Genomic DNA, 25,471 nt, shown 5'->3' with positions numbered 1-25,471 from the left:
GTCTGGAAGAGCCTGAGCAGCTAACTGGGATCCTTCTGAGCCATCTCCAACCTGAGCTACAGAGGGTGGATGTGCCTACAGAAGAGGCTACTCTCGGATTCCTTTTAAGGAGTGGGCCGGTGTGTTTCCAAGTAGTCATTTTCTAGAGGCAAACTGGATGTTCACACAGGTAAGGGGGGACATGTGGTATGCAGAGAACTTTGTACTGTTGGGTATTTCCATTATCAAGGATTTTGTTTTGAGTTTGCAAAGACATTAACTGTAATCATCTGGCATGTTTTTATTTACCTCTTTCCTTCTAATGAATCTGATCCTTGGCCCTAAACTGAAGTATAAAAGACAACAGGTGAACACTTAGACATATTGTATTGATCTGGTGAATGAGCACTTTAAAGAGACGTCTTTTCTGCTTTGGAGAATTTATAATATGATCTATGCAGAAAGAGCAGAAAACAGCACAACAGCTGCTGGTATAAACCATTCCAGGACAGCAGCCAAAGGGTGGAACAACAATATAGCAAGGGAAAGAGGTAGTTCTATGTCTCTTATGTACTTATATGGCCCCCATTACTGCAGTATCCGAGCACCTCACAATCTTTTATGCATTTATCCTGACAACACTATTAAACCCATTATACAAATGAGAAAGAGAGGTGCACTACACCTAAAACCTTCCTTCCTCTCCATTTTGCATGGCATTTAAATAATAACTGCAGTGCAAGAGTGGATACCCCTGTTGCACTTCACTTATTAAGTAAATGGAAGGCAAAACCGTGGGGGGTGAAGTGCAGAGAGGATATAAAAAGAGGTTTAAAGACAAAAGGGAGAATGCTTAGAAGATTGCAACTGGGAGGGTGTTTTAAGTTTGAGGCACAGTGTAAGAGGAGATAAAGGGATTTGGCTTGTGCAGTGCCTCATGAGTGTGAATAAAGGAAGAGATGATAGCAGAATTATAAATGGGCAGAATTGAGCAAGGTTCTGATGAAGTACGGAGATTAAAATACATATGGGACCGGGTCAGACTGCATATGCATTTGAGAGGGGTGTGATGTGACAGAACTGGCAGGAGAGGATTTGTGTTTACTGCTACTTTTAGGGCAGCCTACACAGGGAAATTCACCGGCATTGCTGTTCTCCAGTAGCTATTCCATGTGGACTGGAGGGGGGGTGGGTCTGAAGTAGAAGGCCAAAGAAAGAAGCTTGCAATTGTTTATATCATATCCTTAGGCATACCCTCAGCTGGTATAAATTGTTGTAGCTCCAAAGGCCATGTTGCTTAGCAGATATACACCAACTGAGGATTTGGTCCTGTGTATTATTCCTAAAGCATATTGAGGTAAATCTGGCATGAAGAAAGGGGTGGGGGCTGCAGAGAGTTCTTGAAACAGAGGAGGTTGGGAGGCCACATGGGGAGCTTGTAGGGGAATGGAAGAACATAAAAATGGCCACACTGGGTCAAACCAATGGGCCATCTACTCCAGGATCTTCTCTTCTGACAATGGCCAATGACAAGAACAAGGCAATTATTGAGTGATCCATTCCTGTCATCCAGTCCCAGCACCTGGCAGCCAGAGGTTTTGGAACACCCAGAGCATAAAGTTGCATCCCTGAGCATCTTGGCTAATAGCCATTGATGGACCTGTCCTCCATGAACTTACCTAATTCTTTTTTGAACCCAGTTATACTTTTGTACTTCACAACATCCCCTGGCAACAACTTCCACAGTTTGACTGTGTGTTGTGTGAAGAAGTACTCCCCAAGGTTTGTTTTAAACCTGCTGCCTATTGGGTGACCCCTGCTTCTTGAGTGATGTGATGGGGTAAATAACACTAGGAGTCCCTGGTGTGAGCACTGCGTTCAGCCTACAGAAGAAACAAAGTGTGTGACCCTCTAATAAGTTTTGCATGTCACTGTCCTTTGTTCCCCTCCAGACTTTACCCAGCTCCTCGGAGATGATGGAATAATCAGAATCCTTCAAATTAGAATTGGCCAAAACAAGTTGTTTTAAAAATGAAAAATGCTCCCTGGACTCAGCAGCTGCTGATTTCAATGCTGCTATTCAGTGATTGGCAGCAGATGAATCTTCTCAGTTTGTGTCATTTTCACTCAGCAGCTGACAGAGTTTCCAGGGTCTGCAGCTCTGGGGCAGCCTGGGTATCTCGACTGCCCAGGCCAGGGACCCCTGCTGCTCCCTAGGCTTCCTGACTCTTGGGGCAACTGGCTCATCAGGCTGCGGAAGTTGGGCAGCCTGGGAGCCAGCTGACTTGGGACCCTGGAAGCCCCTAGAGGCCTGGCTCAAACCTGGGTTCTCAGGGCTTCCAGGCTCCCTGGCATGGAGTCAGGAGCTGAGCCTGGGGCTTCCAAACACCTCGTATGCAGGGGAGAGGGGAAGAGGATTTGAAGAGAGATTTGAAAGGCAAACTGGAGGATTGTTAGAAGAATGCAACTGGGAGGGTGCTAAGTTTGTGGCACACTATCAGAGGAGATAAAGGGAGTAGGGCTTGTATAGTGCCTTGGGAGTGGGAATAGAGATGAAAGCAGAATCACAAGGAGGGGCAGAGCTCAAACGCTGTTTTGTCAGAAAATTTCCAAGATCTACCTGAGGCAGAATTTATTCCCTCAACAAGCTAGAGCCTGCATTCCTCGCACACACAAAATTCTCCAGGGAAGGTAATGGGAGGTTTGGGGCATGCCTAGAATGCACGATCAGGCTAAGTGTAAGACATAAGTTGGAATTTTTAACCTAGCAAGAAATGACATTGCAGAAAGCAGAGAAAATAACTGGTGAACTAAAAAGGGGCATCTGCTGATGAGGAGACATCAAGAAAACAGCACTTCACACTAATGCCTGGCTACATGAGCACTTAGGTTGCAGCAAGCTGGGGGTTAAATCTACCCTGCACTAGCTTGCCATGCTCTGAGTGTCCATGTGGCTTTTGCTGCCATGCCTAAGGTGACCAGATGTCCCGATTTTATAGGGACAGTGCCGATTTGGGGGTCTTTTTCTTATATAGGCACCTATTACCCCTCACCCCCAGTCCCGATTTTTCACATTTGCTACCTGGTCACCCTAGCCATGCCCTAAATGTTCTGTATTGCATTTTGATCTACCCTGCTTTGAAACAGGAGTAGATTAAAGCGCAAATTTAAGAACATGCTACCTTTACTTTGCAGGACATAAGTAATGAACGCATAGAAAGTTGATGCTAGATTGAGTGCTATATTGGTCGCTGGGAAAATATGGTTGTACACTTTTTACAAGATGAATAAATCTAAATCAATTAGTATCCAAATAAAATGCGTTACCTGGACTTCACGTGTATATTTCATTTATTTTAGATGATTGGAATTTGGCTTGCTGCACTTTATCTGCTGGACCCAACAGCAGGTGAGATACAATATTTATAAATAACTGCACCAAACATGTTGAATTTAGTCGTGTTCAAATGAAATAAAAAATGAATGTAAGTACAATGGAAATTCGTTTTCCTCTGCACTCAGTTTATTCTGTGATTTATGATGCAGTTCACTTGGTGCCGAGAACTAGCAAAAGGCCTGTGCACCACTTACGTTCTATTATAAGAGCTCAAGCAATGCACAGACCCTGTGTTCACCTTTAGACCCTGATTCTGCAAAGTCCTATGGACATACTTCTTTTACACGTGAGCACGGTTTCCCAGGAGCAGCGCAGTAGATGGAGTGTTCAATGGGATGAACACTGTTTGAGATGAAGAGAAAAGTCAAAGGAAATAAGTGCTCAGGATTTTGTGATAAATTCCTTCAGAACTCTTATGGGGGGGAGAGGAGGGAATCTCCACTCCTAGCAGGGCCAGTGCAACCATTTAGGCAACCTAGGCGGTCGCCTAGGGCACTAGGATTTGGGGGGTGCCATTTTCTTCGGCAGCGACCGCGGCGGCCAGATCTTCGCCGCTGCCGGCATTTAGGCGGAGGGAGCTGGGGCAGTGGAGTGCAGGTAGGGCCGCCTGCAGCGGGGGGGGAGGGGGGGCGGCACGCAGGGGAACTCGCTGCCCCAGCTCACCCCTGCCCCGCCTCCTCCCTGAGCACGCCGTTGCTGCTTCAGTTCTCCCGCCTCCCAGGCTTGTGGCGCCTAAGCTGATTGGCGCCGCAAGCCTGGGAGGCGGGAGAAGTGAAGCAGCCACGGCGTGCTCGGGAAGGAGGTGGGGCAGGGGTGAGCTGGTGCGGGGGGCGTGCCTCAGGGTGGAGGCTGGGGAGCTGCCGTGGCGGGGGGCACAAGGTGGAAGTTTCGCCTAGGGCGCAAAACATCCTTCCACCGGCCCTGACTCCTAGACATATACTGAGAGAGATGCCATACTTTAGAAACAGGGAATATTCAAAGATTATAATTGCTTGATATTGTATCAACTTTATAAATGTTGCATGTATCTTCATGGGATGGCTAGCTGGGGTGACTCAACAGGTGAGCTAAAAGGTGCATCCTGCAGGAGCTAAACTCAGTAGGGAGTAATTAATGCAATTCCCAATGCTGAAAAAATGCAAGTAACCAGACTTTTGAAGTTTTGGCCCTGGAGAAATAACATAGGCTAGTTCGACCTGGTTCAAGAAGCCTAATACAAAGGACTTGAAACTGTATCAAGTGACAGCCCTGATCAGAGGGGAAGGTCACTCACAGTCAGTCCAAGAACTGACATGAGACTGCGACCACGAGAGACAGGTGCTGTAAAAGGGCCCCAAGTACTTTAGTCTTATCAGGGTCTCTATGTGGAAGATGGGTGACAGCTGGTAAGCGAGGCATGCGTAGAAGCTGTTTATTGTTTTTATGTTTTCTCTTAAATGCTTTTGCTCTGAAGAAACAGTAATGTGCTCCATGAGAGCTGGCTGCTCACCCTGGCATTGCACCTGAGAGAACAGGTGCTGATGGGAAGGCAGTTCTGCTGAGGTGATCACACAGAACTGCAGGAGTCTGCAGGCTACTTTCCTGGTCCAGAGGGAGTAGATCACAGGATCCCAATCCAATAAAGGTGATGGCTAGAGCCTGAGACTTAAGTGGGGTGACCTCACGAAGACCAGGGAGGGTGAGAGATGCGATTAACCTGGGAACTGTGACATATACACTTGCTGCTTTTGAGTCAGGAGCTGGCAGTAGTGACACCAGCACACATTTTTTTTAAATCTGTTTGGTTTTTTTTTTTTTTACTTTTGTATGAGGATTCTACAACCCTAATGAAAAAAGTTCCACAAGAGTATCCTGGTCTTTCATTACGTTTGATGAGCCACTAACATCTATTCTCTATTATCTGCATTAGCTAATACAGACAGAAAGAATTTGGACTTCAAAATTAATCATAAAACCAAAGCCCAGTGTCTGCTTCTTTTAAAGTTGTTGCCACTTCCAATGCACCATCTAACTGTAATGGATTCCAAAATACTAATGATTTGCTTTGTATGCTGCAGGCGAAAAAGTTTGCTACCGACGACTTGGCTGCTTTTCAGATAAACCGCCATGGGCTGGAATACCAGGGAGATTTCTGGCAGGTTTACCCGACTCTCCAGAGAGTATGAACATCAGCTTCACCCTGTACACTAAAGAAACTAGAAATAACTCTCAAGTGAGAACCTATCTCTATTTTAATATTAAAAATTAATTACACCTGCCAATGTTCACTAGCTCCGTAGGAAGAGCGTGTCACTCACCATGAGAAACTGAGTCAGGAAATAAAGAGTCAGGTTGTTGTTAGATGCAGTAACTAACAGAGGTTAAAGTCACTGGGGTAAAAACTGAAATATTTTCATGCACAAACTGAAAAATGAACCAAACAAATGAAACCTTTTTCTGGCACTTTTCCTGTGCAAGCAACTGGGAATACTGCACACTACTGTTATTTGTAACACATTTAATTCTCTGAGGAAAACTGGGAGACATGTTTTAATAGTCAGTAACATTTATGCAGTGCTCTAGGTGCTAGCATCATCATTTTACTGATGGGGAAACTGAGGTAGGGGTGACATGATTTGCCAAAAACTATGTAGAAAGTCCAGAGCAGAGCCAGAATTAGGCTCCTCACTCCCAATGCTGTGTTCATTCCTCCAGCCCATGCTGCCTTTTAAAGCCAACATAATTTTAAACTCAAATATGCAGCCAGTAAGGGAAGATTAGTGAAGAAGCGGAATTGAGGGGAACTGAGTGGCTTGGGGAACTTGCAAGGGGAAAAGGAGCCTTTCATGTTTTAATACCTGTAGCCACTGCAGCCAAGTTCAGCTTCAAATGAAGATTATTTCTCTGTGGTGGCCTATGTGAATTAAATCTGTGGTCTCAGTCCATTTCCCCAGAACACAGCTGCCTTCCTCATACAAACCACCACCCTAACTGGTGCCCTTGTTGGCAATTTCAACAAAAGCCAAAAACTGAACGGGCATGGAGAATGAACAGAACGGGGGGAGGCAGTGGAGCAGCGTGAGTAAGCCAGCGCTATTGCTGCTGCCCCATGGACACAGCAGTACTAGTGCCATCCCACTGAGCCAGAACTAGATCACTTTGGGGGTGGAAGTGAGCCATGCCCAGGAGGTCACATTTTCAAAAAACACTTAAGTGATGTAGAAAAATGACTTAGACATAGGAGCCTAACTCCCATTGACTTTCAGTGAGACTTAGGAGCCTAAGACTCTTCTAAAAATGGGACTTAGGAGCTTTTGAACATTTTGCCTTTTGTGTTATGCATGAACATCAAAAATGCAACCTTCACAAGCTGTGACGGTGTAAATGTGACAGCCACCATCTTGGCCAACACAACAGGGATCCAACTGGGCACCTCAAAAGATAAAGACAGGAGCTATTAAAGCCAGAGCTATGAGAAGATATGTAGCATACACTCACCAGTGGGTTACACAAAACATTACTACTATCCAATACATTAAATCAGGTAGCACGTACCTTGTATTATTGCCCAGCAGCTCAACCTGCATTGAATAGAAATGACTCAAATTAAGCTCGTAGGGACATCGCCCTGGAATGCTTCAGAGTCCCACTCTCTCCACTCACCCAGAGCAGAGACCCAGCATTAGTTAAAAAGTTAGACTGAGGGTTAGAGATCATCCTGGCAGCAGAAGAAAGGGCCATACTAAATGAATGTACAGCGGGCCTCCACTACTACTGCCCCTAGCATGGAGCTGTACCAGCATATTTGGAGAGGGAAGTGACCTCAATGATTCCATCCCCTGTGACTTCCCAAAGCCACTCTTCAGTTCCACTGCAGTATTGGGGAGTCAGGAGTTAGGTCAGTAAGGGGGCAGGCAGGAGCTGGGAGGACTGGCATTGGGAGATACTCAGTGAGGTATTGCTCATTGTGATTAACTTATGCTGGTTGGCTCTATGTATAAAGAGCTCTTTGTACACAGAGAGGAGTAGTTTGGAGCAGCAGGGACAGTGCAGGAGCTATGCTGCAACTGGGGTTAGAGAGATAGCGAGCTGTGGGGAGCCAATGAGACCCATGGGTTTCCAGGAGTGAAGATAGCATCCTATATAAGGGACGATCTGGACCATATTTTGTTTTTATTTCCTAGCTAAGAAGAGTTGGAGGATAACAAAATAGAGGATGATGATTATTACTGTTGTTTTTGCTCAAAACAGGTGATCTCTGCAATACATTCCTCAACTATCAAAGACTCATATTTCTGCTCCCATAGGAAAACACGCTTCATTGTTCATGGATTCATGAGCACCGGAAAACGTGGCTGGGTGGTAGAGATGTGCTTGGTATGAGAGAATATCCTACAATTTCCAACTTTAACTGCAGCCACATTCAATCGCTGTTTCTTAAACACTAGTATTAAGCTTGCATTTTGACAACCACTTGATGTTACTAATGGGCAAGAGGTGCTAACCAAAATGTAACAACTTTAATAATCACCTCGCCCTTTTAATGAATGTGGGTGTGAGAGTGAATTGGACTGTACATTCCATATGGCTTTCACAGGAAATGAGAATGCAGGGTTGGGTTTAAGGTTGTGCATATGTTTTGTAATAGTCCAGCTTTGGAAGAAAAACCTATACTTCTTGTGGCATCCACTCCTCCCTGGGTGGTTGAGGGAGGTAACAATACTAATATCTAGCTCTTATATAGTTCCTTTTATCCATAGATGTCAAAGCGCTTTACAAAGGCAGCCAGTATCATTATTCCCATTTAACAGATGGGTAAAATGAGGCACATAGATGCAAATTGACTTACCCATGGTCATCCAGCAGACTGGTGGCAGAGCCTGGAATAGAAACCTAGTCATCTGAGTTCTACGCCACCTCTCAGCTGGAGGAGACTATCCCTCTGCCATCACCACTGACACAAGCCAGCCCTGAAAATGTAGCCCCAGCCACACAGAATTATTTTGGCTCCTCATGTCCATCAGTCTAACGGAGTAAATTCTACTTTGGACAAATGAATGGAAAGAAATGACATGTGCACATATATATTAGAGAAAAAGAAACTCTTCTTCCCAAAGTAGGACTCCTACTCAGCAAAATAAAATGAGAAAAGTCTGGGCCTCAACAAACACCGATCTGCAAAAGCAGAGAGAGCCTGTGGCACGAGGCTCCAGGGGAAATCCGTTTATACTCAGGATCAACCTAACCATTGCGTAATCAGGAAGTAGATAATACCTTAGGCCCTGATGTTATGAAGGCTTGCACGCCTGCTTAACTTTATACACTCTGAGTAATGGGCCCACTCAGAGAGAGTAAAATGAAGCACATGTGGAAGTCTTTGTAGTATTGGAATCTTAGCAAATTCGCCTGAGAAGTTGGATTTTTATTCTAATGGAGACGGTGTTTAATTTTATTTTGGTCTCATGCCAAGCCTACACTGTTCCAAGCGTTCAGATATTGAAACTTAGGCAATGTCTACACTACAGACCTTACAGCGGCACAGCTGTACCGCTGCAGCTGCACCACTGTAAGGTCTCCTGCGTAGCCGCTCTGTGCTGACAGGAGAGAGCTCTTTCCAGCCGACATGGCACAGTCGGCACCAGCGCTTTTGTGGTTGAAACGTATGTCAGTCGGGGTGTATTTTTTTCACACCCCTGACCGACAAAAGTTTTACCGACAAGTACTAATGTAGACATTGCCTTAATAACTCTTTTGCTCCTTGCGGTTTGGTTGACTGTGCTGAAGCTAACAGATGGTCTTGTTACTTACTACTCCCTATTCAGAAGAGAGGACGAATTTTAAAACTAAAGAGAAAGAGAGAGAGTGTGTGAAAGAGAGAGAGTGTGTGTGTGTACAGACACACACATTTCTTGTACTCAACAATGCTTGTTTGCAAAACTGAAAACTTAAATTTAAAAGTTAAAAAAATCTTTATCCAAAGGTTAGTTAGCTGTTCAGTAGATCCTTCTGAAAGCATAAAGCATGTGAAGGCTAGAATCTACAGTAATTCCAATATGCTGGCCTGATTTAGCACACAATTCACACCCAGAACTCTCAGTTAAGGCAGGTAGAAAATTCACCATCAAAACTGTTTTTCAATGGAAAATTGGACTTTGGACAAAATGACTTTTTGTGAAAAATATCAGTTCTCTAAGGGATATTTTGAGTTTTCAGAAAATAAAACTTTTCTGAATTAAAATGGTCAGTTTTTCAGTGAAAATTTGAAATTTTCTAGAGGAAAATATGTTCCAACCAATCTACTCGCAATTACTGGAATCATCTTAGACGTTTAGGAAAAATAAACAACCCACAACCAAAAATATCTTGAAAAGTCAATACACAGCAGAGAACGGAACCTAAATATGTCAATGCCCTCTCAGTGGAGGCTGTTTTATACTGTCTCTTGATGCAAAATACTAACCTTAAAATGGAAAAAATAAGAGCTCACCGTACAGTGTCTCTCGCTGTCTCATGTTATACAGGATATGACTCAAATTTACCTTCATCCATTGAATACAAAAAAGGCCAGGCTACAATGTGGTCCATGTTACCTGCTGAGAGGAATGAGAGGGGTAAGAACCCCACAAACCGCTGAATCTCCTCCAAACCTTGGGTCTAGGCATAGAATCATAGAATATCAGGCTTGGAAGGTATCTCAGGAGGTCATCTAGTCCAACGCCCTGCTCAAAGAAGGACCAATCCCCAACTAAATCATCCCAGCCAGGGCTTTGTCAAGCCTGACCTTAAAAACCTCTAAGGAAGGCGATTCCACCACCTCCCTAGGTAACCCATTCCAGTGCTTCACCACCCTCCTAGTGAAAAGCTTTTCCTAATATGCTACCTAAATCTCCCACACTGCAACTTGAGACCATTACTCCTTGTTCTGTCATCTGCTACCACTGAGAACAGTCTAGATCCATCCTTTTTGGAACCCCCTTTCAGGTAGTTGAAAGCAGCTATCAAATCCCCCCTCACTCTTCTCTTCTGCAGACTAAACAATCCCAGTTCCCTCAGCCTCTCCTCATAAGTCATGTGTTCCAGCCCCCATCATTTTTGTTGCCCTCCGCTGGAATCTTTCCAATTTTTCCACATCCTTCTTGTAGTGTGGGGCCCAAAACCGGACACAGTACTCCAGATGAGGCCTCACCAATGTCGAATAGAGGGGAATGATCATATCCCTCGATCTGCCGGCAATGCCCCTACTTATACAGCCCAAAATGCCGTTAGCCTTCTTGGCAACAAGGGCACACCGTTGAGTCATATCCAGCTTCTCATCCACTGTAATCCCTACGTCCTTTTCTGCAGAACTGCCTCCTAGCCATTCGGTCCCTAGTCTGTAGCAGTGCATGGGATTCTTCCGTCCTAAGTGCAGGGCTCTGCACTTGTCCTTGTTGAACCTCATCAGATTTCTTTTGGCCCAATCCTCTAATTTGTCTAGGTCCCTCTGTATCCTATCCCTACCCGCCAGCATATCTACCATTCCTCCCAGTTTAGTGTCATCTGCAAACTTGCTGAGGGTGCAGTCCACACCATCCTCCAGATCATTAATGAAAATATTGAATAAAACCGGCCCCAGTACCAACCCTTGGGGCACTCCACTTGATACTGGCTGTCAACTAGACATGGAGCCATGGATCACTACCCGTTGAGCCCGACGATCTAGCCAGCTTTCTATGCACCTTATAATCCATTCATCCAGCCCATACTTCTTTAACTTGGCAGCAAGAATACTGTGGTAGACCGTATTAAAAGCTTTGCTAAAGTCAAGGAATAACACGTCCACTGCTTTCCCCTCATCCACAGAACCAGTTATCTCGTCATAGAAGGCAATTAGGTTACTCAGGCATGACTTGCCCTTGGTGAATCCACGCTGACTGTTCCTAATCACTTTCTTCTCCTCTAAGTGCTTCAGAATTGATTCCTTGAGGACCTGCTCCATGATTTTTCCAGGGACTGAGGTGAGGCTGACTTGCCTGTAGTTCCCCGGATCCTCCTTCTTCCCTTTTTTAAAGATGGGCACTACATTAGCCTTTTTCCAGTCATCTGGGACCTCCCCCGATCGCCCTGAGTTTTCAAAGATAATGGCCAATGGCTCTGCAATCACATCTGCCAACTCCTTTAGCACCCTTGCATGCAACGCATCCGGCCCCATGGACTTGTGATCGTCCAGCTTTTCTAAATAGTCCCGAACCACTTCTTTCTCCACAGAGGGCTGGTCACGTCCTCCCCATACAGTGCTGCCCAGTGCAGTAGTCTGGGAGCTGTCCTTGTTCGTGAAGACAGAGGCAAAAAAAGCATTGAGTACATTAGCTTTTTCCACATCCTCTGTCACTAGGTTGCCTCCCTCATTCAGTAAGGGGCCCACACTTTCCTTGACTTTCTTCTTGTTGCTAACATACCTGAAGAAACCCTTCTTGTTACTCTTAACATCTCTTGCTAGATGCAACTCCCAGTGTAATTTGGCCTTCCTGATTTCACTCCTGCATGCCTGAGCAATATTTTTATATTCCTTCCTGGTCATTTGTCCAATCTTCCACTTCTTGTAAGCTTCTTTTTTATATTTAAGATCAGTAAGGATTTCACTGTTAAGCCAAGCTGGTTGCCTGCCATATTTACTATTCTTTCTACACATTGGGATGGTTTGTTCCTGCAACCTCAATAAGGATTCTTTAAAATACAGCCAGGTTTCCTGGACTCCTTTCTCCCTCATGTTATTCTCCCAGGGGATCCTGCCCATCAGTTCCCTGAGGGAGTCAAAGTCTGCTTTTCTGAAGTCCAGGGTCCGAATTCTGCTGCTCTCCTTTCTTCCTTGTGTCAGGATCCTGAACTCGACCATCTCATGGTCACTGCCTCCCAGGTTCCCATCCACTTTTGCTTCCCCTACTAATTCTTCCCAGTTTGTGAGCAGCAGGTCCAGAAGAGCTCTGCCCCTAGTTGGTTCCTCCAGCACTTGCACCAGGAAATTGTCCCCTACACTTTCCAAAAACTTCCTGGATTCTCTGTGCACCGCTGTATTGCTCTCCCAGCAGATATCAGGTGTTTGAAGTCTCCCATGAGAGCCAGGGCCTGTGATCTAGTAACTTCTGTTAGTTGCCGGAAGAAAGCCTCGTCCACCTGATCCCCCTGGTCTGGTGGTCTATAGCAACTCCCACCACGACATCACCCTTGTTGCTCACAGTTCTAAACTTAATCCAGAGACTTTCAGGCTTTTCTGCAGTTTCATACTGGAGCTCTGAGCAGTCATACTCCTCTCTTACATACAATGCAACTCCCCCACCTTTTCTGCCCTGCCTGTCCTTCCTGAACAGTTTATATCCATCCATGACAGTACTGCAGTCATGTGAGTTATCCCACCAAGTCTCTGTTATTCCAATCACATCATAGTTCCTTGACTGTGCCAGGACTTCCAATTCTCCCTGCTTGTTTCCCAGGGCTTCTTGCATTTGTGTATAGGCACTTAAGATAACTCGCTGGTCGTCCTGCTTTCTCATTATGAGACAAGAATCCTCCCCCCTTGTGCTCTCCTGCTCGTGCTTCCACCTGGTATCCCATTTCCCCACTTTCCTCAGGGCTTTGGTCTCCTTCCCCCGGTGAACCTAGTTTAAATCCATCCTCACTGGGTTAGCCAGCCTGTTTGTGAAGATGCTCCTCCCTTTCTTCGTTAGGTGGAGCCCATTTCTGTCTAGCACTCCTCCTCCTTGGAACACCATCCCATGGTCAAAGAATCCAAAGCCTTCTCTCCGACACCACCTGCGTAGCTATTCATTAACTTCCATGATTCGACGGTCTCTACCCAGGCCTTTTCCCTGCACAGGGAGGAGGGATAAGAACACCACTTGCACCTCAGACTCCTTTATCCTTCTTCCCAGAGCCACGTAGTCTGCAGTGATCCTCTCAAGGTCATTCTTGGCAGTATCATTGGTGCCCACATGGAGAAGCAGGAAGGGGTAGTGATCCGAGGGCTTGATGAGTCTCGGCAGTCTCTCTGTCACATCGTGAATCCTAGCTCGTGGCAAGCAGCAGACCTCTCGGTTTTCCCGATCAGGGTGGCAGATAGATGACTCAGTCCCCCTGAGGAGGGAGTCCCCGACCACCACCACTCACCGCCTTCTCTTGGGAGCGGTGGTCATGGAACCCCCATCCCTAGGACAGTGCATCTCATGCCTTCCAATCGGTGGAGTCTCCTTCTGCTGCCTTCCCTCAGATGTATCATCTAGTCCACTTTCCGCATTAGTACCTGTGGAGAGAACATGAAAATGGTTGCTCACCTGTATCTGCATTGCTGGTACATGGACGCTCCTCTTGTGTAAAGTGGTAAACTGGCACTCTATGTGCTGCTATCCCCCGTCCACCCCTGAGCAGGAAGTGGAGCCTTGGCTCCTCTAAGCAGAGCAGCTGAACTGTTGGTAGTAATCCACCAGCATCTAATTACTGGTCCCATGGAGCAAAATAGGAAGCAGGGAAGGAATCCTCTAAGGTATGAGTCATGGGTCTGCACAGACATACTGCCTTGTGAAGAGGACAGACTATATAAGTACAGTGCACACCTTCATGTTTGCACACTTATTATAGTAAATGGTGAGTTATGATGGGAAATTAGAGAGCAATATCCCTGACTTTTGTAAGCTTCCAGTGTGGAAGTCCCCAGGCTTTTAGCTTTACGTGCTGTTGTAGAAACCTCCCACTCAGTTCTGAGCCCCTCACTCTTGGTTGCCTTTTTCAGAATTGAAGAGAGAGCTTTAAAAATTAATGGTTTCATTAAACTGTTTACAGAAGAGACAAAATGAAACAGTCAGAAATTGTATACTGCAATAAATCAGTTTATAGTTCTGATCTGAAATAAGTGTTTATAGTGACAAAAATTGAAAACAATATTTTGATTGTGCTTTTTTAAAGTTCAGACATCTGTTTGTATGAATGTCAAAGTTTTCATCATATTGTGCTTCATGAGAAGACCCATATTAATGTGTGTAAGTGCTGTAGTAAAATGCTGTCCTTTGTAAACAACAAGCAACCCAAGTGCTCAATTTACTTAACGGTTCATTTAGGTTTAAGTTGAATCAGTATTTTACTGTATGCTTTCATAAATTCTTTGTTTTCTGTTTACACACTAGCTGCTAGTGGAAGTGGAAGATGTGAACTGCATTGCCGTGGACTGGGCAGACGGTGCAAAAGGCATATACATCAGTGCAGTGAACAACATCCGTGTTGTTGGGGCTGAGATTGCTTATTTCATAAATACTCTTATGGTAAAAAAATGTATTATGAATTTTAAGTTACTTTTTAAAGCTAAGATTCACGTGAGCATAATGGGTTTATGTAACGGGTGTCTTTGTGCTCTGATCTTATTTTCTTGTGGTCACAAAAGTATGATTCAAAAAGTTAATGTTTTGGGAAGTGTAGACCACAGCAGCTAGTTGAGAACCAGCAAAATGGGGATACCTCACACAGCCACAAATGGTACTAAGATATGTCCTAAGGACAGTACAGTAATATGATAGAAGTGACTAATTAACTTAAAAGACCAGTAGGTGGCAATATTTCTTTGCTTTCTCAACTGTATTTGTATATTCACTGCAAGGGAGGCACCAACATGACTCTTAGAGTGATTAGTAAATAGTTGTTAGGAATACATACTTATGCTTGAGATAGAGTTACATTCTCAATTTAGCAATTCATTCCCAAAGCAAACAGAGGCTGGGAGCGGTCCAGAGGTTCACTTACTACTGCTGGACTTCTGGTTCTGATGTCTGGCTACAGGATATAAACACACTTAAGTCTTCTAATTCTGACTTTGTTACTTCCTGGCACAACAGAGCCTCAGAATTATCCCGGGGTTTCCCTCTTAACAACCGTCTTGTCCTGCCTCTGCTGCCAGTCCCCAGTCTCTGTCTGACACAAGAGGAAAGAGTTTCAAACTTAGGCACGTAAATCAAAGTGGCTGATTTACAAAACTGTTGACACCTGCAGCTCACACGGACTTTGAATAGAGTTGTGGATGCTCAGTACCTCTGAGAATCAGGGCATTTGTTTAGCTAAATACATGTGGATTTAGATGCCACACATTGAACATCTATGTCTAATTTGGTTTATGCATTTCTCTTCCGTCAATTGTATAGCCTACTTCCATTGCTCAAAGCCCTGAGTGTGGCACAAAATTCAACCCAACCTAGGCCAAACTATTGCCTACCAACTGAAGGATCCACAGTAGAGACAGTTCACACCCAGATATTTTCCCTTTGTGCCTGACTGAATATGAGACAACTGTATTATGACTGGATCTCCAGTGTAGATGTCCTACGCCTATACAATACTAATTGTATGTTTTCCGTGAAGACTGTATTTGTGAGAACTCTGGAACAGGACTTTGCCACTGAACAATTCACATGCAAATCAAACCTTTATGTGGCTTTATGAACGGCTAACAGAAATTATTAGGAGATATTTGGTTTGAACTTAGCATGGATACCTACTAAAATCATTGGCAAAAGTTATAAGGAACCTGGGTAACATTGTAAATTGAAAGCCTGGGATTCTTTCATGTAAAGGTAAAAACATTTGAAAATTCTGTAGCCAAAGTTTTTTCTGTTCCTCTCTCAAGGAAGACAAGCAAATATGACTGGAGGCACTTATTCTGGTACATGCATAAGCAAGTTAGGTGTGGACTCCAGGTAACTAGTCACTGTTGCTTTCGGTGTCATAAAAGTTGCAACTCCTTGGGTCAAATACACTCCTATACAGAGTGTATTCACCAATTAATCTCCACTTAAACCTCTAGGGCCATGTGAAACCTAAGGGGTGAATAGGCCTTGTACAGTAACTCAGCACAGAGGCAGGTGAATTTCATCACATCCAAGCTTACCAAAGAGACGCTTAAAGGATGGCTGGATCACAGTACATAATTACCTATATGGGGGAACAGAATTTTGATAGAGGGCTCTTCAGTCTAGCAGGCAAAGACATATCAAGATCCAGTGGCTAGAACCTGAAGCTAGACAAATTCATACTAGAAGTAAGGTGCCCACTTTTAACAGTGAGGGTAATTAACCATTGGACCAACTAACCAAAGGTTGTGATGAATTTTCCATCACTGGAAATCTTTAAATTGAGATGGGATTTTTTCTAAAACGTTCTAGTTCAAACAAGAATTAATACAGGGAAGTCCTGTGGCCAGTGTTATGCAGGAGGTCAGACTAAATTATCACAATGGTCCCTTCCGGCTGTAAAATCTATGAAAATAAGGCATCTTCTGTGTTTGACATTTAAATACATATGTTCTATTTTCTTTTTTTCAAAAACTCTTCAGAAAATGTTTCAATACCGCCCTTCTCATATCCATATCATTGGCCATAGTCTGGGTGCACATGCTGCAGGAGATGCGGGAAGAAGAATACGAGGCATCAAAAGAATAACCGGTAGGCTACTCATTAAGATGGAACTTTATAGGGTATGTTCTTTAAGAGGAAAGAAGTTTGCAAATCTGGACCCACTGAGCCAAACAGGCATAAGTGGTTGTATCTTCACCAACTTCAATGAGTTGTGGTGCTTGCTTATGCCACAGCGGAATTTAGCCCGTTCTGTGTGTTGTTCCTATAGACGTCACTATGCATTCTTTACGGTGTTAACATGAGTAAGCAAAATATTTAAATAAAAAAACTAGTGCATCTGCATACTGGTAGATATTCAACATTTATTGTTGTGTTTGTTAGCTGAAAACGCAATAACGTTATCAGTATTGAGGATTCTTATGCAGATCTGTATTTAGTAGTCTCAAGCAAATGATGACCTGAGATACGACTGGCAAGTTTCTCGCCACACACAGTTTTCCATGTCTTACAATCCATTTGCAAAGTAAAGCTGAAGTTTCTCCTTAACATACTTTCAGTGGAAGTGGGAATTGGGATGGGACTTATTAACAAGGCAGATACACTCTGCCTCCAAGGAGTCTCCCAATGGCCACTGTTAAGACATATGTCTTGCTCTGAATGGGTTTAAGAGGTGAGGCGGGAACACAGGCTACAATCCCACTAAATGACCTTTTCCCAGGCCTTTGAGAGGTAATAACCACACAAGTCCCCTGAAGACTTTTCTGTGCTGTCTCGGTTTTCCCCACTCCTACATGCACCTGCACAGCAGCAGAACGCGACAGCAATCCCTGCACTCCCATGAGCACAAGCACTGCTCCAGCTAAGTATAGGAAGGAGGCGGTCACAGCCTCACCTCTCTCCGACACCAAACTAGCACTGCCTAGGGCGGGAGGAGCCTGTGGCACAGTTCCCATGTTCTCTTACAGCACAATTGCACCACATGCTGTTGTTTTAAACCACGATGGAGGTCCAAGTATTGGGAGAAGGTGGTTCTCCCTGTACTTCTGTTGGACCCTGCTAAAGGTTTGTGGGCACAACCAGCAGAGCCAGACAGGCTATAACTGCATTCCTGTGTTGTATTTTGTTTTTTCCCCCTCACTTCCCCAGATTCATTTGTAGTAGTTCCTGCTGCTAGTGACAGGAGGTCGGTGATTAAGGCACTGGACTAGGATAGATCAGTTCCTGGCTCTGTGAAAGGCTTCTTGTGTGACCTTGAGCAAGTCACTTAATCTCTGTGCTTCAGTCCTTCATCTGCAAAAGGGGGATAATCATGATAATGCTTCCTTTCTCTACTTAGATTGCAAGCTCCTTTGTGCAAGGACTGTCTCTCGCTTTGCATTTGTAATGCGCCTATTACAGTTGGGCCCAATGGTTGCTACTAAAATACAAATAAATAACTGATCAAAAACTCTTTAGTCTTTCCATTCCACACCAGCAGAAAATGTAGGAAACTGGATCATTGTGTTAAAATCCCCCCTCATCCTTGGTAATATGACACCATTATACACTAACCGATAGCACTTTGCTTGCGCTGGGATGAATTTGCAGAAAGGCTGCCTTCCAGAAGTTGAGACTCACTTCTAGATCACTTGGAAAAAACAATAGACCATCATGAGAAACGAAGCTTCATTCTCCTTGGAGTGACTACATTTTATGAAGTATTCCGACTTCTGTAAGTGTTTTGACACTGTACAAATGTTTATGACATTAAAATGTTCAGGGCACTGGCCTGGGGTTCTAACCCGTGTTTACATTACTACTCACCATGCATTATATACTTCATTTGAAACTGATGCTCTACCTGCGTACAATTTTTTTCCAATCCAACAGTGAATAATTTGTTCCTCTTTAGGTTTGGACCCCGCTGGGCCCTTCTTTGAAGGCACTCCGCCTAACGTCAGATTGGACCCTACGGATGCAAGATTTGTTGACGTTATTCATAGTAATGCTGCCCAATTTCCTACTATAGGTAAGGTCCCACATACATTTGCAGCAACAGTCCTGACACTGAATTAACTGAGGCACTCACCATGTCACGTATGTATTTCAGGAGTTGGAATGGTTAATACCACTGGCCACCTTGACTTTTACCCAAACGGAGGAAGTATTATGCCTGGATGCGATGATGTAATTATTCCAGTGACTAAAAAAGACTGTCGAGTCTTCGCTGAAGGTAAATCTACTTCAAACATCTGAAGCATTAACTCACAGTGTCTGTTCATATAGTTCTGAACGTGGCAAATGGAGCTTTTTTGAGGGTTTTATTTTTAAAATAATGTTTTTGCATATTTGATGATGGGTGGGAAAAAAGCATGAAACAAAGGCACAGAGCCTGAGTACATCTCCCCTCCCTGTAGCAACTTGAGCCAAAGAGCTGGACTGAATGTTTCCAAGGAGAAGGGGGAAAGAATCCCCTCTCCACATGGCTTGGAATGGTGGACACAAAGCTTGTGTATCCCTTATACTCTATTCATTTCATCTGAATTGCATTCTTTACGGCAGGGGTTCTCAAATTTCATTGCATCGCGACCCCCTTTCAACAATAAAAATTACTACATGACCCCAGGAGCCTAAGCCAGTCCGAGCCCCAGGTTGGGGGGGGGGACAAAGTTGAAGCCCTAGGTCTTCGGTCCCAGGCAAGGGTCTGTAATCTGAGTCCAGACACCCAGGGCTAAAGCCCTCAGACTTCAGCTCCGGGCGGTGATGCTTGGGCTTCAGCTTCAGCACCAGGAAGTCTAAGCCAGCCCTGGCTACCCCATTAACATGGGGTTGTGACCCACTTTCGGGTCCCGACCCACAGTTTGAGAACTGCTGCTTTATGGCATGCTGCAACACAAAAAATGATACTGTGTTGCGTAGCTGTCTTGTAACATGGATCAATATCCACAAGAGATCTTAGGCAGGTGTGAACCCAGTTTTCCAGCTATGAGAAGTCAATGCATTGGTCAATTGAAGCAGCGAGTTTCTCGTATGCTATTGACAACCAGAAACCCATAACATTCCCCTTAAGTCCTACAGGACCATGCTATCCTTCCAGCCAGCATTTTTATTATTGTTATAAAGGAGAAAAAACCACCCCTGCTCTACATGGCCAAATGTAATAGAAGATGGTTTCACAGACACTCATAATTTTGTTTCAACAGATGCCAATTCTCCTATATGCCATCATTCACGCAGCCATCAGTTTTATTTTCAAAGTATCCTCTATCCCAATGGATTTCTTGGATATCCCTGCAGGACATACGAGTTCTTCCAGTCGGTAAGCATAACAGCCCAAGAATGGGTGAGCTGCAAACAACTCTACTTTCATGTACACACATCACACACAGAGTCAGGTGCTAGGGTGTCTCTGCTCTCCCAGTGCCTGACTGGGATCAGGACTTAGGGAGAAGGAAGCTCCAACAATAATAAAGCAATGCAGCTGGTAGAGAGCAGGCAAAAGGCAGGATAGATACAGATAGACCCTGGCTCCCATGCAGTACCAGTGGCGGAATCCTGAGTATCTGATGATTCCACTGGGACAGGTGAAACCTCAGGTGTCTCCTATGCTACAAGTTCCATTGGAGGTTTATGGCTAGCATACGTTTTGTACAAATCTCAGGCTGAAAAACAGGTAGTGTTTGAAATGGAAGGGTTCAGACCATCACCACCTGGAAGTTAAGTGCACCCCTCATTGTTACGGGTAAAGAGTTAGTTTGTTTCATCCTCAGATGGTTAAGCACAAATAATCAGAAAAGAAACTGATATCAGAAACAGGACATTGAAACGCAGTGGGGTTCAATAGTGTGGGAAGGGAATGGTCAAGGCTTTGGCAGCATCAGGGCCACCTCTTCGGCCTTAGTCTTGCAAGAGTTAGGATGAAAAGAAAAATATTCCACATTACCCAGACGCTCTTATTTTCCTCTAGGGACTCTGCTTCCCATGTCCCAGAGACGGCTGCCCAATGATGGGTCACTATGCTGATCAATATCCAGCTAAACTGGAGAAAATAAACCAAAAATATTTTTTAAACACAGGAGCACACCCACCCTTCACTAGTAAGTGTAGAAGGGTAATTATTTAGCCAAATAGATGGGGGTGGGGGATTTGAAATGAGATGATCTAAAGCTGTAAACTCGCTGTGCTGTTATAAACCTTTGAGAAGCTGAATGGTGGTGGTTTTCCACGTCTCTCTAGTTTAAGGCTGCTGACAACCAAGGAAAAACACTGAACGGTTTACCAAAGTCCATTCTTGCTGAGACCCTTGAGCTGCCTGTTCTTCAAACGAGAACAGTAAAAGTACACTTACAAGAGAGCTGTCACTGTTTGTGGTAGGTAAGGAACCTAAACAATGCCAGCAATCTACTTTGATTTGGTTTTGTTGTGTAGGTTGGAGCCACCGAATATCTATCAAGCTGTCTGGCACGAAGAAAGTGAGGGGGGAACTAAACATAGTTTTCCATGGCACAGACGGGTTCACAAAGCAGTACAAAATTATCTGGTAAGTTCAATGGCACAAGACTAGGCTTTGTAGTGTGTCTATATTTCATTCACACCTCTGTTTGCAAGTCATGTTTAAAGGCTGCAAGCAACACACGTTTGTTCATTGTTGCAGTCATGTTAGTTAACACACGTAAAAACAGACAAGGCTTATGAGTATTGGCTAATGGTTGGAGCAGGGGCATGGAAGTCAATTCCTTTTCCTGGGCTCTGTAACATTTAACAAGCACTCGGGAGTCAGATTTGCCTGGAGAGAAGGCTCCAGCCAGCTCGGAGAGAGATTGTTCATACTTCCATCCAGGTCATACCGGGCATTGTGTGCAGCTTTGCCACAGGCATTGGCCTAGCCACTTCCATGCTAGCACTGTGATAGCTTGTTAGCATATTCACTCCCACATGCTTACATGATTCCCTGCTCTGTCACTGACTTGCTAGATGAACTCATGCAAGCTGCTTAACCTCCGGGCCTTGGTTTACCCAATCCGTAAACTGGGTATACTACCTATCTTGACTACATGAAAAAGCTTTATTAATGTGAGAATAGCACAGAGACCTTTATATGAAGGGTGCAAGGGGTGCATGGTCCTTCACAACCTAACTCCCCCCTCTGTTCAGCCCATGATGCCAGCCTCCATCTCCCACTTGCTAAATTTTCACCTTCAAGTTTTCTCTGATGCTGCCCCTCATACTTGGGAGGAGCTCCCTGTAAACCTCCACAAAGCTACCTCAGTATCCTCCTTCAAACTCTCTTCTCCCACGATGTCTACAAAAAACTTGACAATGGTTAAGCTACCAGTGTGCTGAGATCACAACCCATACAGCTGACCAATAATGTCTCATTGTTTCCTTGTACTCCCCGTGTCTGTCTGTCGTCATATGTTGTCTCTTGTTTTACTCTTAGATTGCAAGCTCTTTGGGGCAGGGACCATCTTTTTGTTCTGTGTATATACAGCATCTAGCACAGGGGATACTACAAAAATACAAATAATTATTATTAAAAAGTTACTAAGTGTTATAAAAAATAAGGGCAACATGCTGAAAGTTCTTTAGAACCTGTCTTAGCTCAGCAGCCCCCTAGACCAGTGGTTCTCAGCCAGAGGTCTGGGGCTCTCTGTAGGGCCACGAGGTTTCACTGGGTCCACCAACCATGGCCGGTGTTAGACTCGCTAGGGCCCAGGGCAGAAAGCTGAAGCCTTGCCGCATGGGACTGCAGCCCAGGGCATCGAGCCCCACCGCAAGGGGCTGAAGCCAAAGCCTAAGCAACTTAGCTTCCCGGTGTGCCCGGTAATAGCCCTGCTTACTACCCTCTAACAGCAGCCCTGGCTTTTATATGCAGAAAAGCAGTTGTGGCACAGCTGGGCTGTGGAGTTTTTATAACATGGGAGGGGACTCAGAAAGAAAAAGGTTGAGAACCCCTGCCCCTGGACCATATCAGATAGTGTCACTCTCCTCATTCTCCTATTTGCAGTGGACTCCTTCATCAAGGCAGCATTTATACAAAGTACGTCGATGTTGAAATTAACCCAAGATATATTACAAAAGTTGAATTTCTCTGGAATAAGAATATATTGACTCTGCTTTGGGCCCGATTGGGAGCAGAAATGGTCCACATAATCAGTGAAGAAGATGGACATGTGTAAGTACACTTGTTTTACACTACATGTTATTCATTTATAAAAAGAGCCAAATTTGACATTGCAGTTTGCTCCTAAAGGGTGAGATTCTCCCCTATGCATAGAGCTAGTGTACAAGGGCAAGGCCCACTTCAGTCCCACTTAAACCCTCCAAACAGAGCTGAAATGGGAGCTCAAGGGTTCCCAGGCATTAGGCTGGCTTTCTGCATGGAGATGGATTTCATCCAAAAAGCAATTTTAACTGCATGCACAACAGTGAAGTACAGCAGCTCTGGAGACTCTGTGTGGGGTCGATTGATTTCAGTCGTTCATGTCATCGCTGTGTATTCAAGTTGATCGGGGAGACTGATGCGTCTGTTTGATCCAGTGTATTTCTAGAGTGGGGGGGGGGCACAGACTTTGCAGCTTCTGTAAACTGAGCTCATTGCACACACCAGGTGCTCCTTGCATCCCTCCATTCTCCCCCCACAAGCTCCCATCCCCCTCCATTTCATTTACTCTGTGCAGCTCCCCCCTACCACTTACCCCATGCCAGGAGCTCTGTGTAGCTCACATTCCCCTCTCTGCCACATGCCAGTGTCTCTTCGCATCCCCTCTCATTTCCCCCCATTCCAGGGTCTCTGTGCACCCACCATCCCTGGGTCCTGCATCTCCCTCCATGCCAGTGTCTCTGTGTACCTCCACTCCATTTCCTGCCAGGATCTCTGTGCACCCTCTTTCTCCTCCCACCCACAAGCCCTCCCTGTAAGGCTCTCTTATTTCTGTTGGAGCCCAGGCTACAGACAATCAACCTACACAGTAAGTTAAGCTGTTGCCTCTGATATGTCTAGGCAGCAGCAGCAGAGGGTGGCAGTGAGATTCCTCTGCCTGCAGCGAGATTCCTCTGCCTGCAGCACCAGGCCTGATTTTCCATTGAATCAGGCTTTTCTGGCACTCCGATTTGCAGCAAAATCAACAGGGTTGTGCCTACTGATCCCTGGAACACTCCTTCAAATTTTTTGAATTTGTCCGATATGGGGTTTCAGGGAGATCATGTTACAGGCAGACAGGAAAACGCCAGAGATCTGAGTGTTAGATTTCACCTGGCTTGGCCAAAAGAATAGACAAGGGCGCCCAGAGCATTAAAGGGTACTCCTTTATTACACGCTGTATAAATACTTGTTAAATAAATTTTTTTTAAAAGAACCCCAAGGTTACCATTTCTGTGACGTGACTTTCTACAAGTACCACCCTACAGGCAACATTTCAAGTGTCCGTCAGCCAGTTAGTACAAGTCACGCCCAGGTGTGTTATTTTCAAGGAAGGTATTTCCAGGAGTGGTATCAGGGAAACAAAACTTGTACCATATTTTTGTTCCAAGAGATAGGTCAGGACATCAACATAAACAGACTTATTAGTGGGTATACACAGGCTTCTTCCTGTTTGGAACTACCCAGATAAACCCATTTCTATCAAGATTATCATACAATATGGCTCTGAATATGAAGCACTGCACACTGATGGAAATATACAGTGTTCCATCAATTCTTGTCACCCCTTTATACTATTTGGCTGAACTACTGGTATGTAAGTGGAGTACTACTCCTCCCAGAAGAGCAGGGTCTTGGCTGGCAGTATCAGATGAGCCAATAAATGTAACCAATGTTCCTACACACCTTTGAAAAAACCATTAGTAGTGAAATATTGACTCAGGTTGTTTTTTTCCCCCCAGGTCTACATATTGTGGCAATGGAAATGTGAAATATGGAATTCCACAATTACTTACACCTTGCTAAATTAAATCCCATCAACTATAGTTGCTGTGTTATCTGTCCTCTCTCTGGGGTTGTTTTCACACACAGCTATTGATAGAAAATAATTCTTAAATAGGTAGTTTTCTTTGTTTTCTCAGCTCTGTGCAAACACACTGATGGGTTTTTCAAGCAAGAAGTCATTGTTTAAGTTTATCCTAGTCCACTTCCCTTGTAAGAGAAGGGGCAGGAGCCACGGGAGTACATATATAGATGCACTGATAAACATTGTAATATTGACACAATCTTTTCAAACAGAGTCTCACAGACAAATATAAATGTTTTCCACTGTGTTGCATTTGCAAGATTCTCTCTCTTTAACGTGTTTAGACGGCACAAAATCTCAAAACAGCCCTAAACATACACCGGGAGTACATGCAGAAGACCTCCATGCAGTTTACCTTGCTGTTTTAATGCATTAAAATACATCATTACACTTAACATACACAATATGTATGAGATAAGAATAGACACGCACAAAAACAAGTCACCATTTCAGTGAAAGTCAGAACTACCCATCATACACCGCAATCACACAAATACTTTGCAAGTAAAATATTCCCCACTTATGGAGAAAACGACGGGGCTAAGCTGTAGCATTAAGCTGCAGCTCTACATTAAGGGTAGTACAGAGATGCACCAGCCTAGTAGAAGCTCCAGGAGACACTCTGGACTCTGCCAAGCTCCTGATGGCACAGCCAGCCACAAGCTGCTCTTAAATGGCCTGGCTAGCCCAGCTAGCGATTGTGGAGAAGAAGCAGGGCCATGACCTTGACTCCTCCCCACTCCGTTTGCACAGGTTTATAC

General features: G+C 44.6%; 1 protein-coding gene across 1 annotated transcript; it reads left to right on the top strand.

Moving 5' to 3' along the window:
• On the top strand, window positions 1–25,399 carry LOC101934651 (pancreatic lipase-related protein 2). Its single transcript, XM_024103635.3, has 13 exons — window positions 1–169; window positions 3,340–3,388; window positions 5,434–5,588; window positions 7,607–7,732; window positions 14,509–14,643; window positions 16,701–16,809; window positions 18,614–18,730; window positions 18,812–18,934; window positions 19,905–20,020; window positions 20,669–20,798; window positions 21,130–21,241; window positions 22,709–22,876; window positions 24,586–25,399. The coding sequence occupies exons 1-13, from the start codon at window positions 158–160 to the stop codon at window positions 24,647–24,649; spliced, it is 1,416 nt and encodes a 471-aa protein (XP_023959403.2). The 5' UTR covers window positions 1–157; the 3' UTR covers window positions 24,650–25,399.
• The last annotated feature ends 72 nt before the right edge of the window (window positions 25,400–25,471 follow it).

The sequence above is a fragment of the Chrysemys picta genome, chromosome 7, assembly GCF_011386835.1.
Source record: "Chrysemys picta bellii isolate R12L10 chromosome 7, ASM1138683v2, whole genome shotgun sequence".
Lineage (NCBI taxonomy): Eukaryota > Metazoa > Chordata > Testudines > Emydidae > Chrysemys > Chrysemys picta.
Note: the sequence above shows the minus strand (reverse complement) of the source record. Positions and strands in the feature narration are given on the sequence as shown.

Coding starts and splice junctions, on each gene's coding strand:
- LOC101934651 (XM_024103635.3), top strand. Junction 20,021..20,668: donor CATACGAGTTCTTCCAGTCG/GTAAGCATAACA, acceptor ATTTTCCTCTAG/GGACTCTGCTTCCCATGTCC. Junction 20,799..21,129: donor AGCACACCCACCCTTCACTA/GTAAGTGTAGAA, acceptor TTTGTTGTGTAG/GTTGGAGCCACCGAATATCT.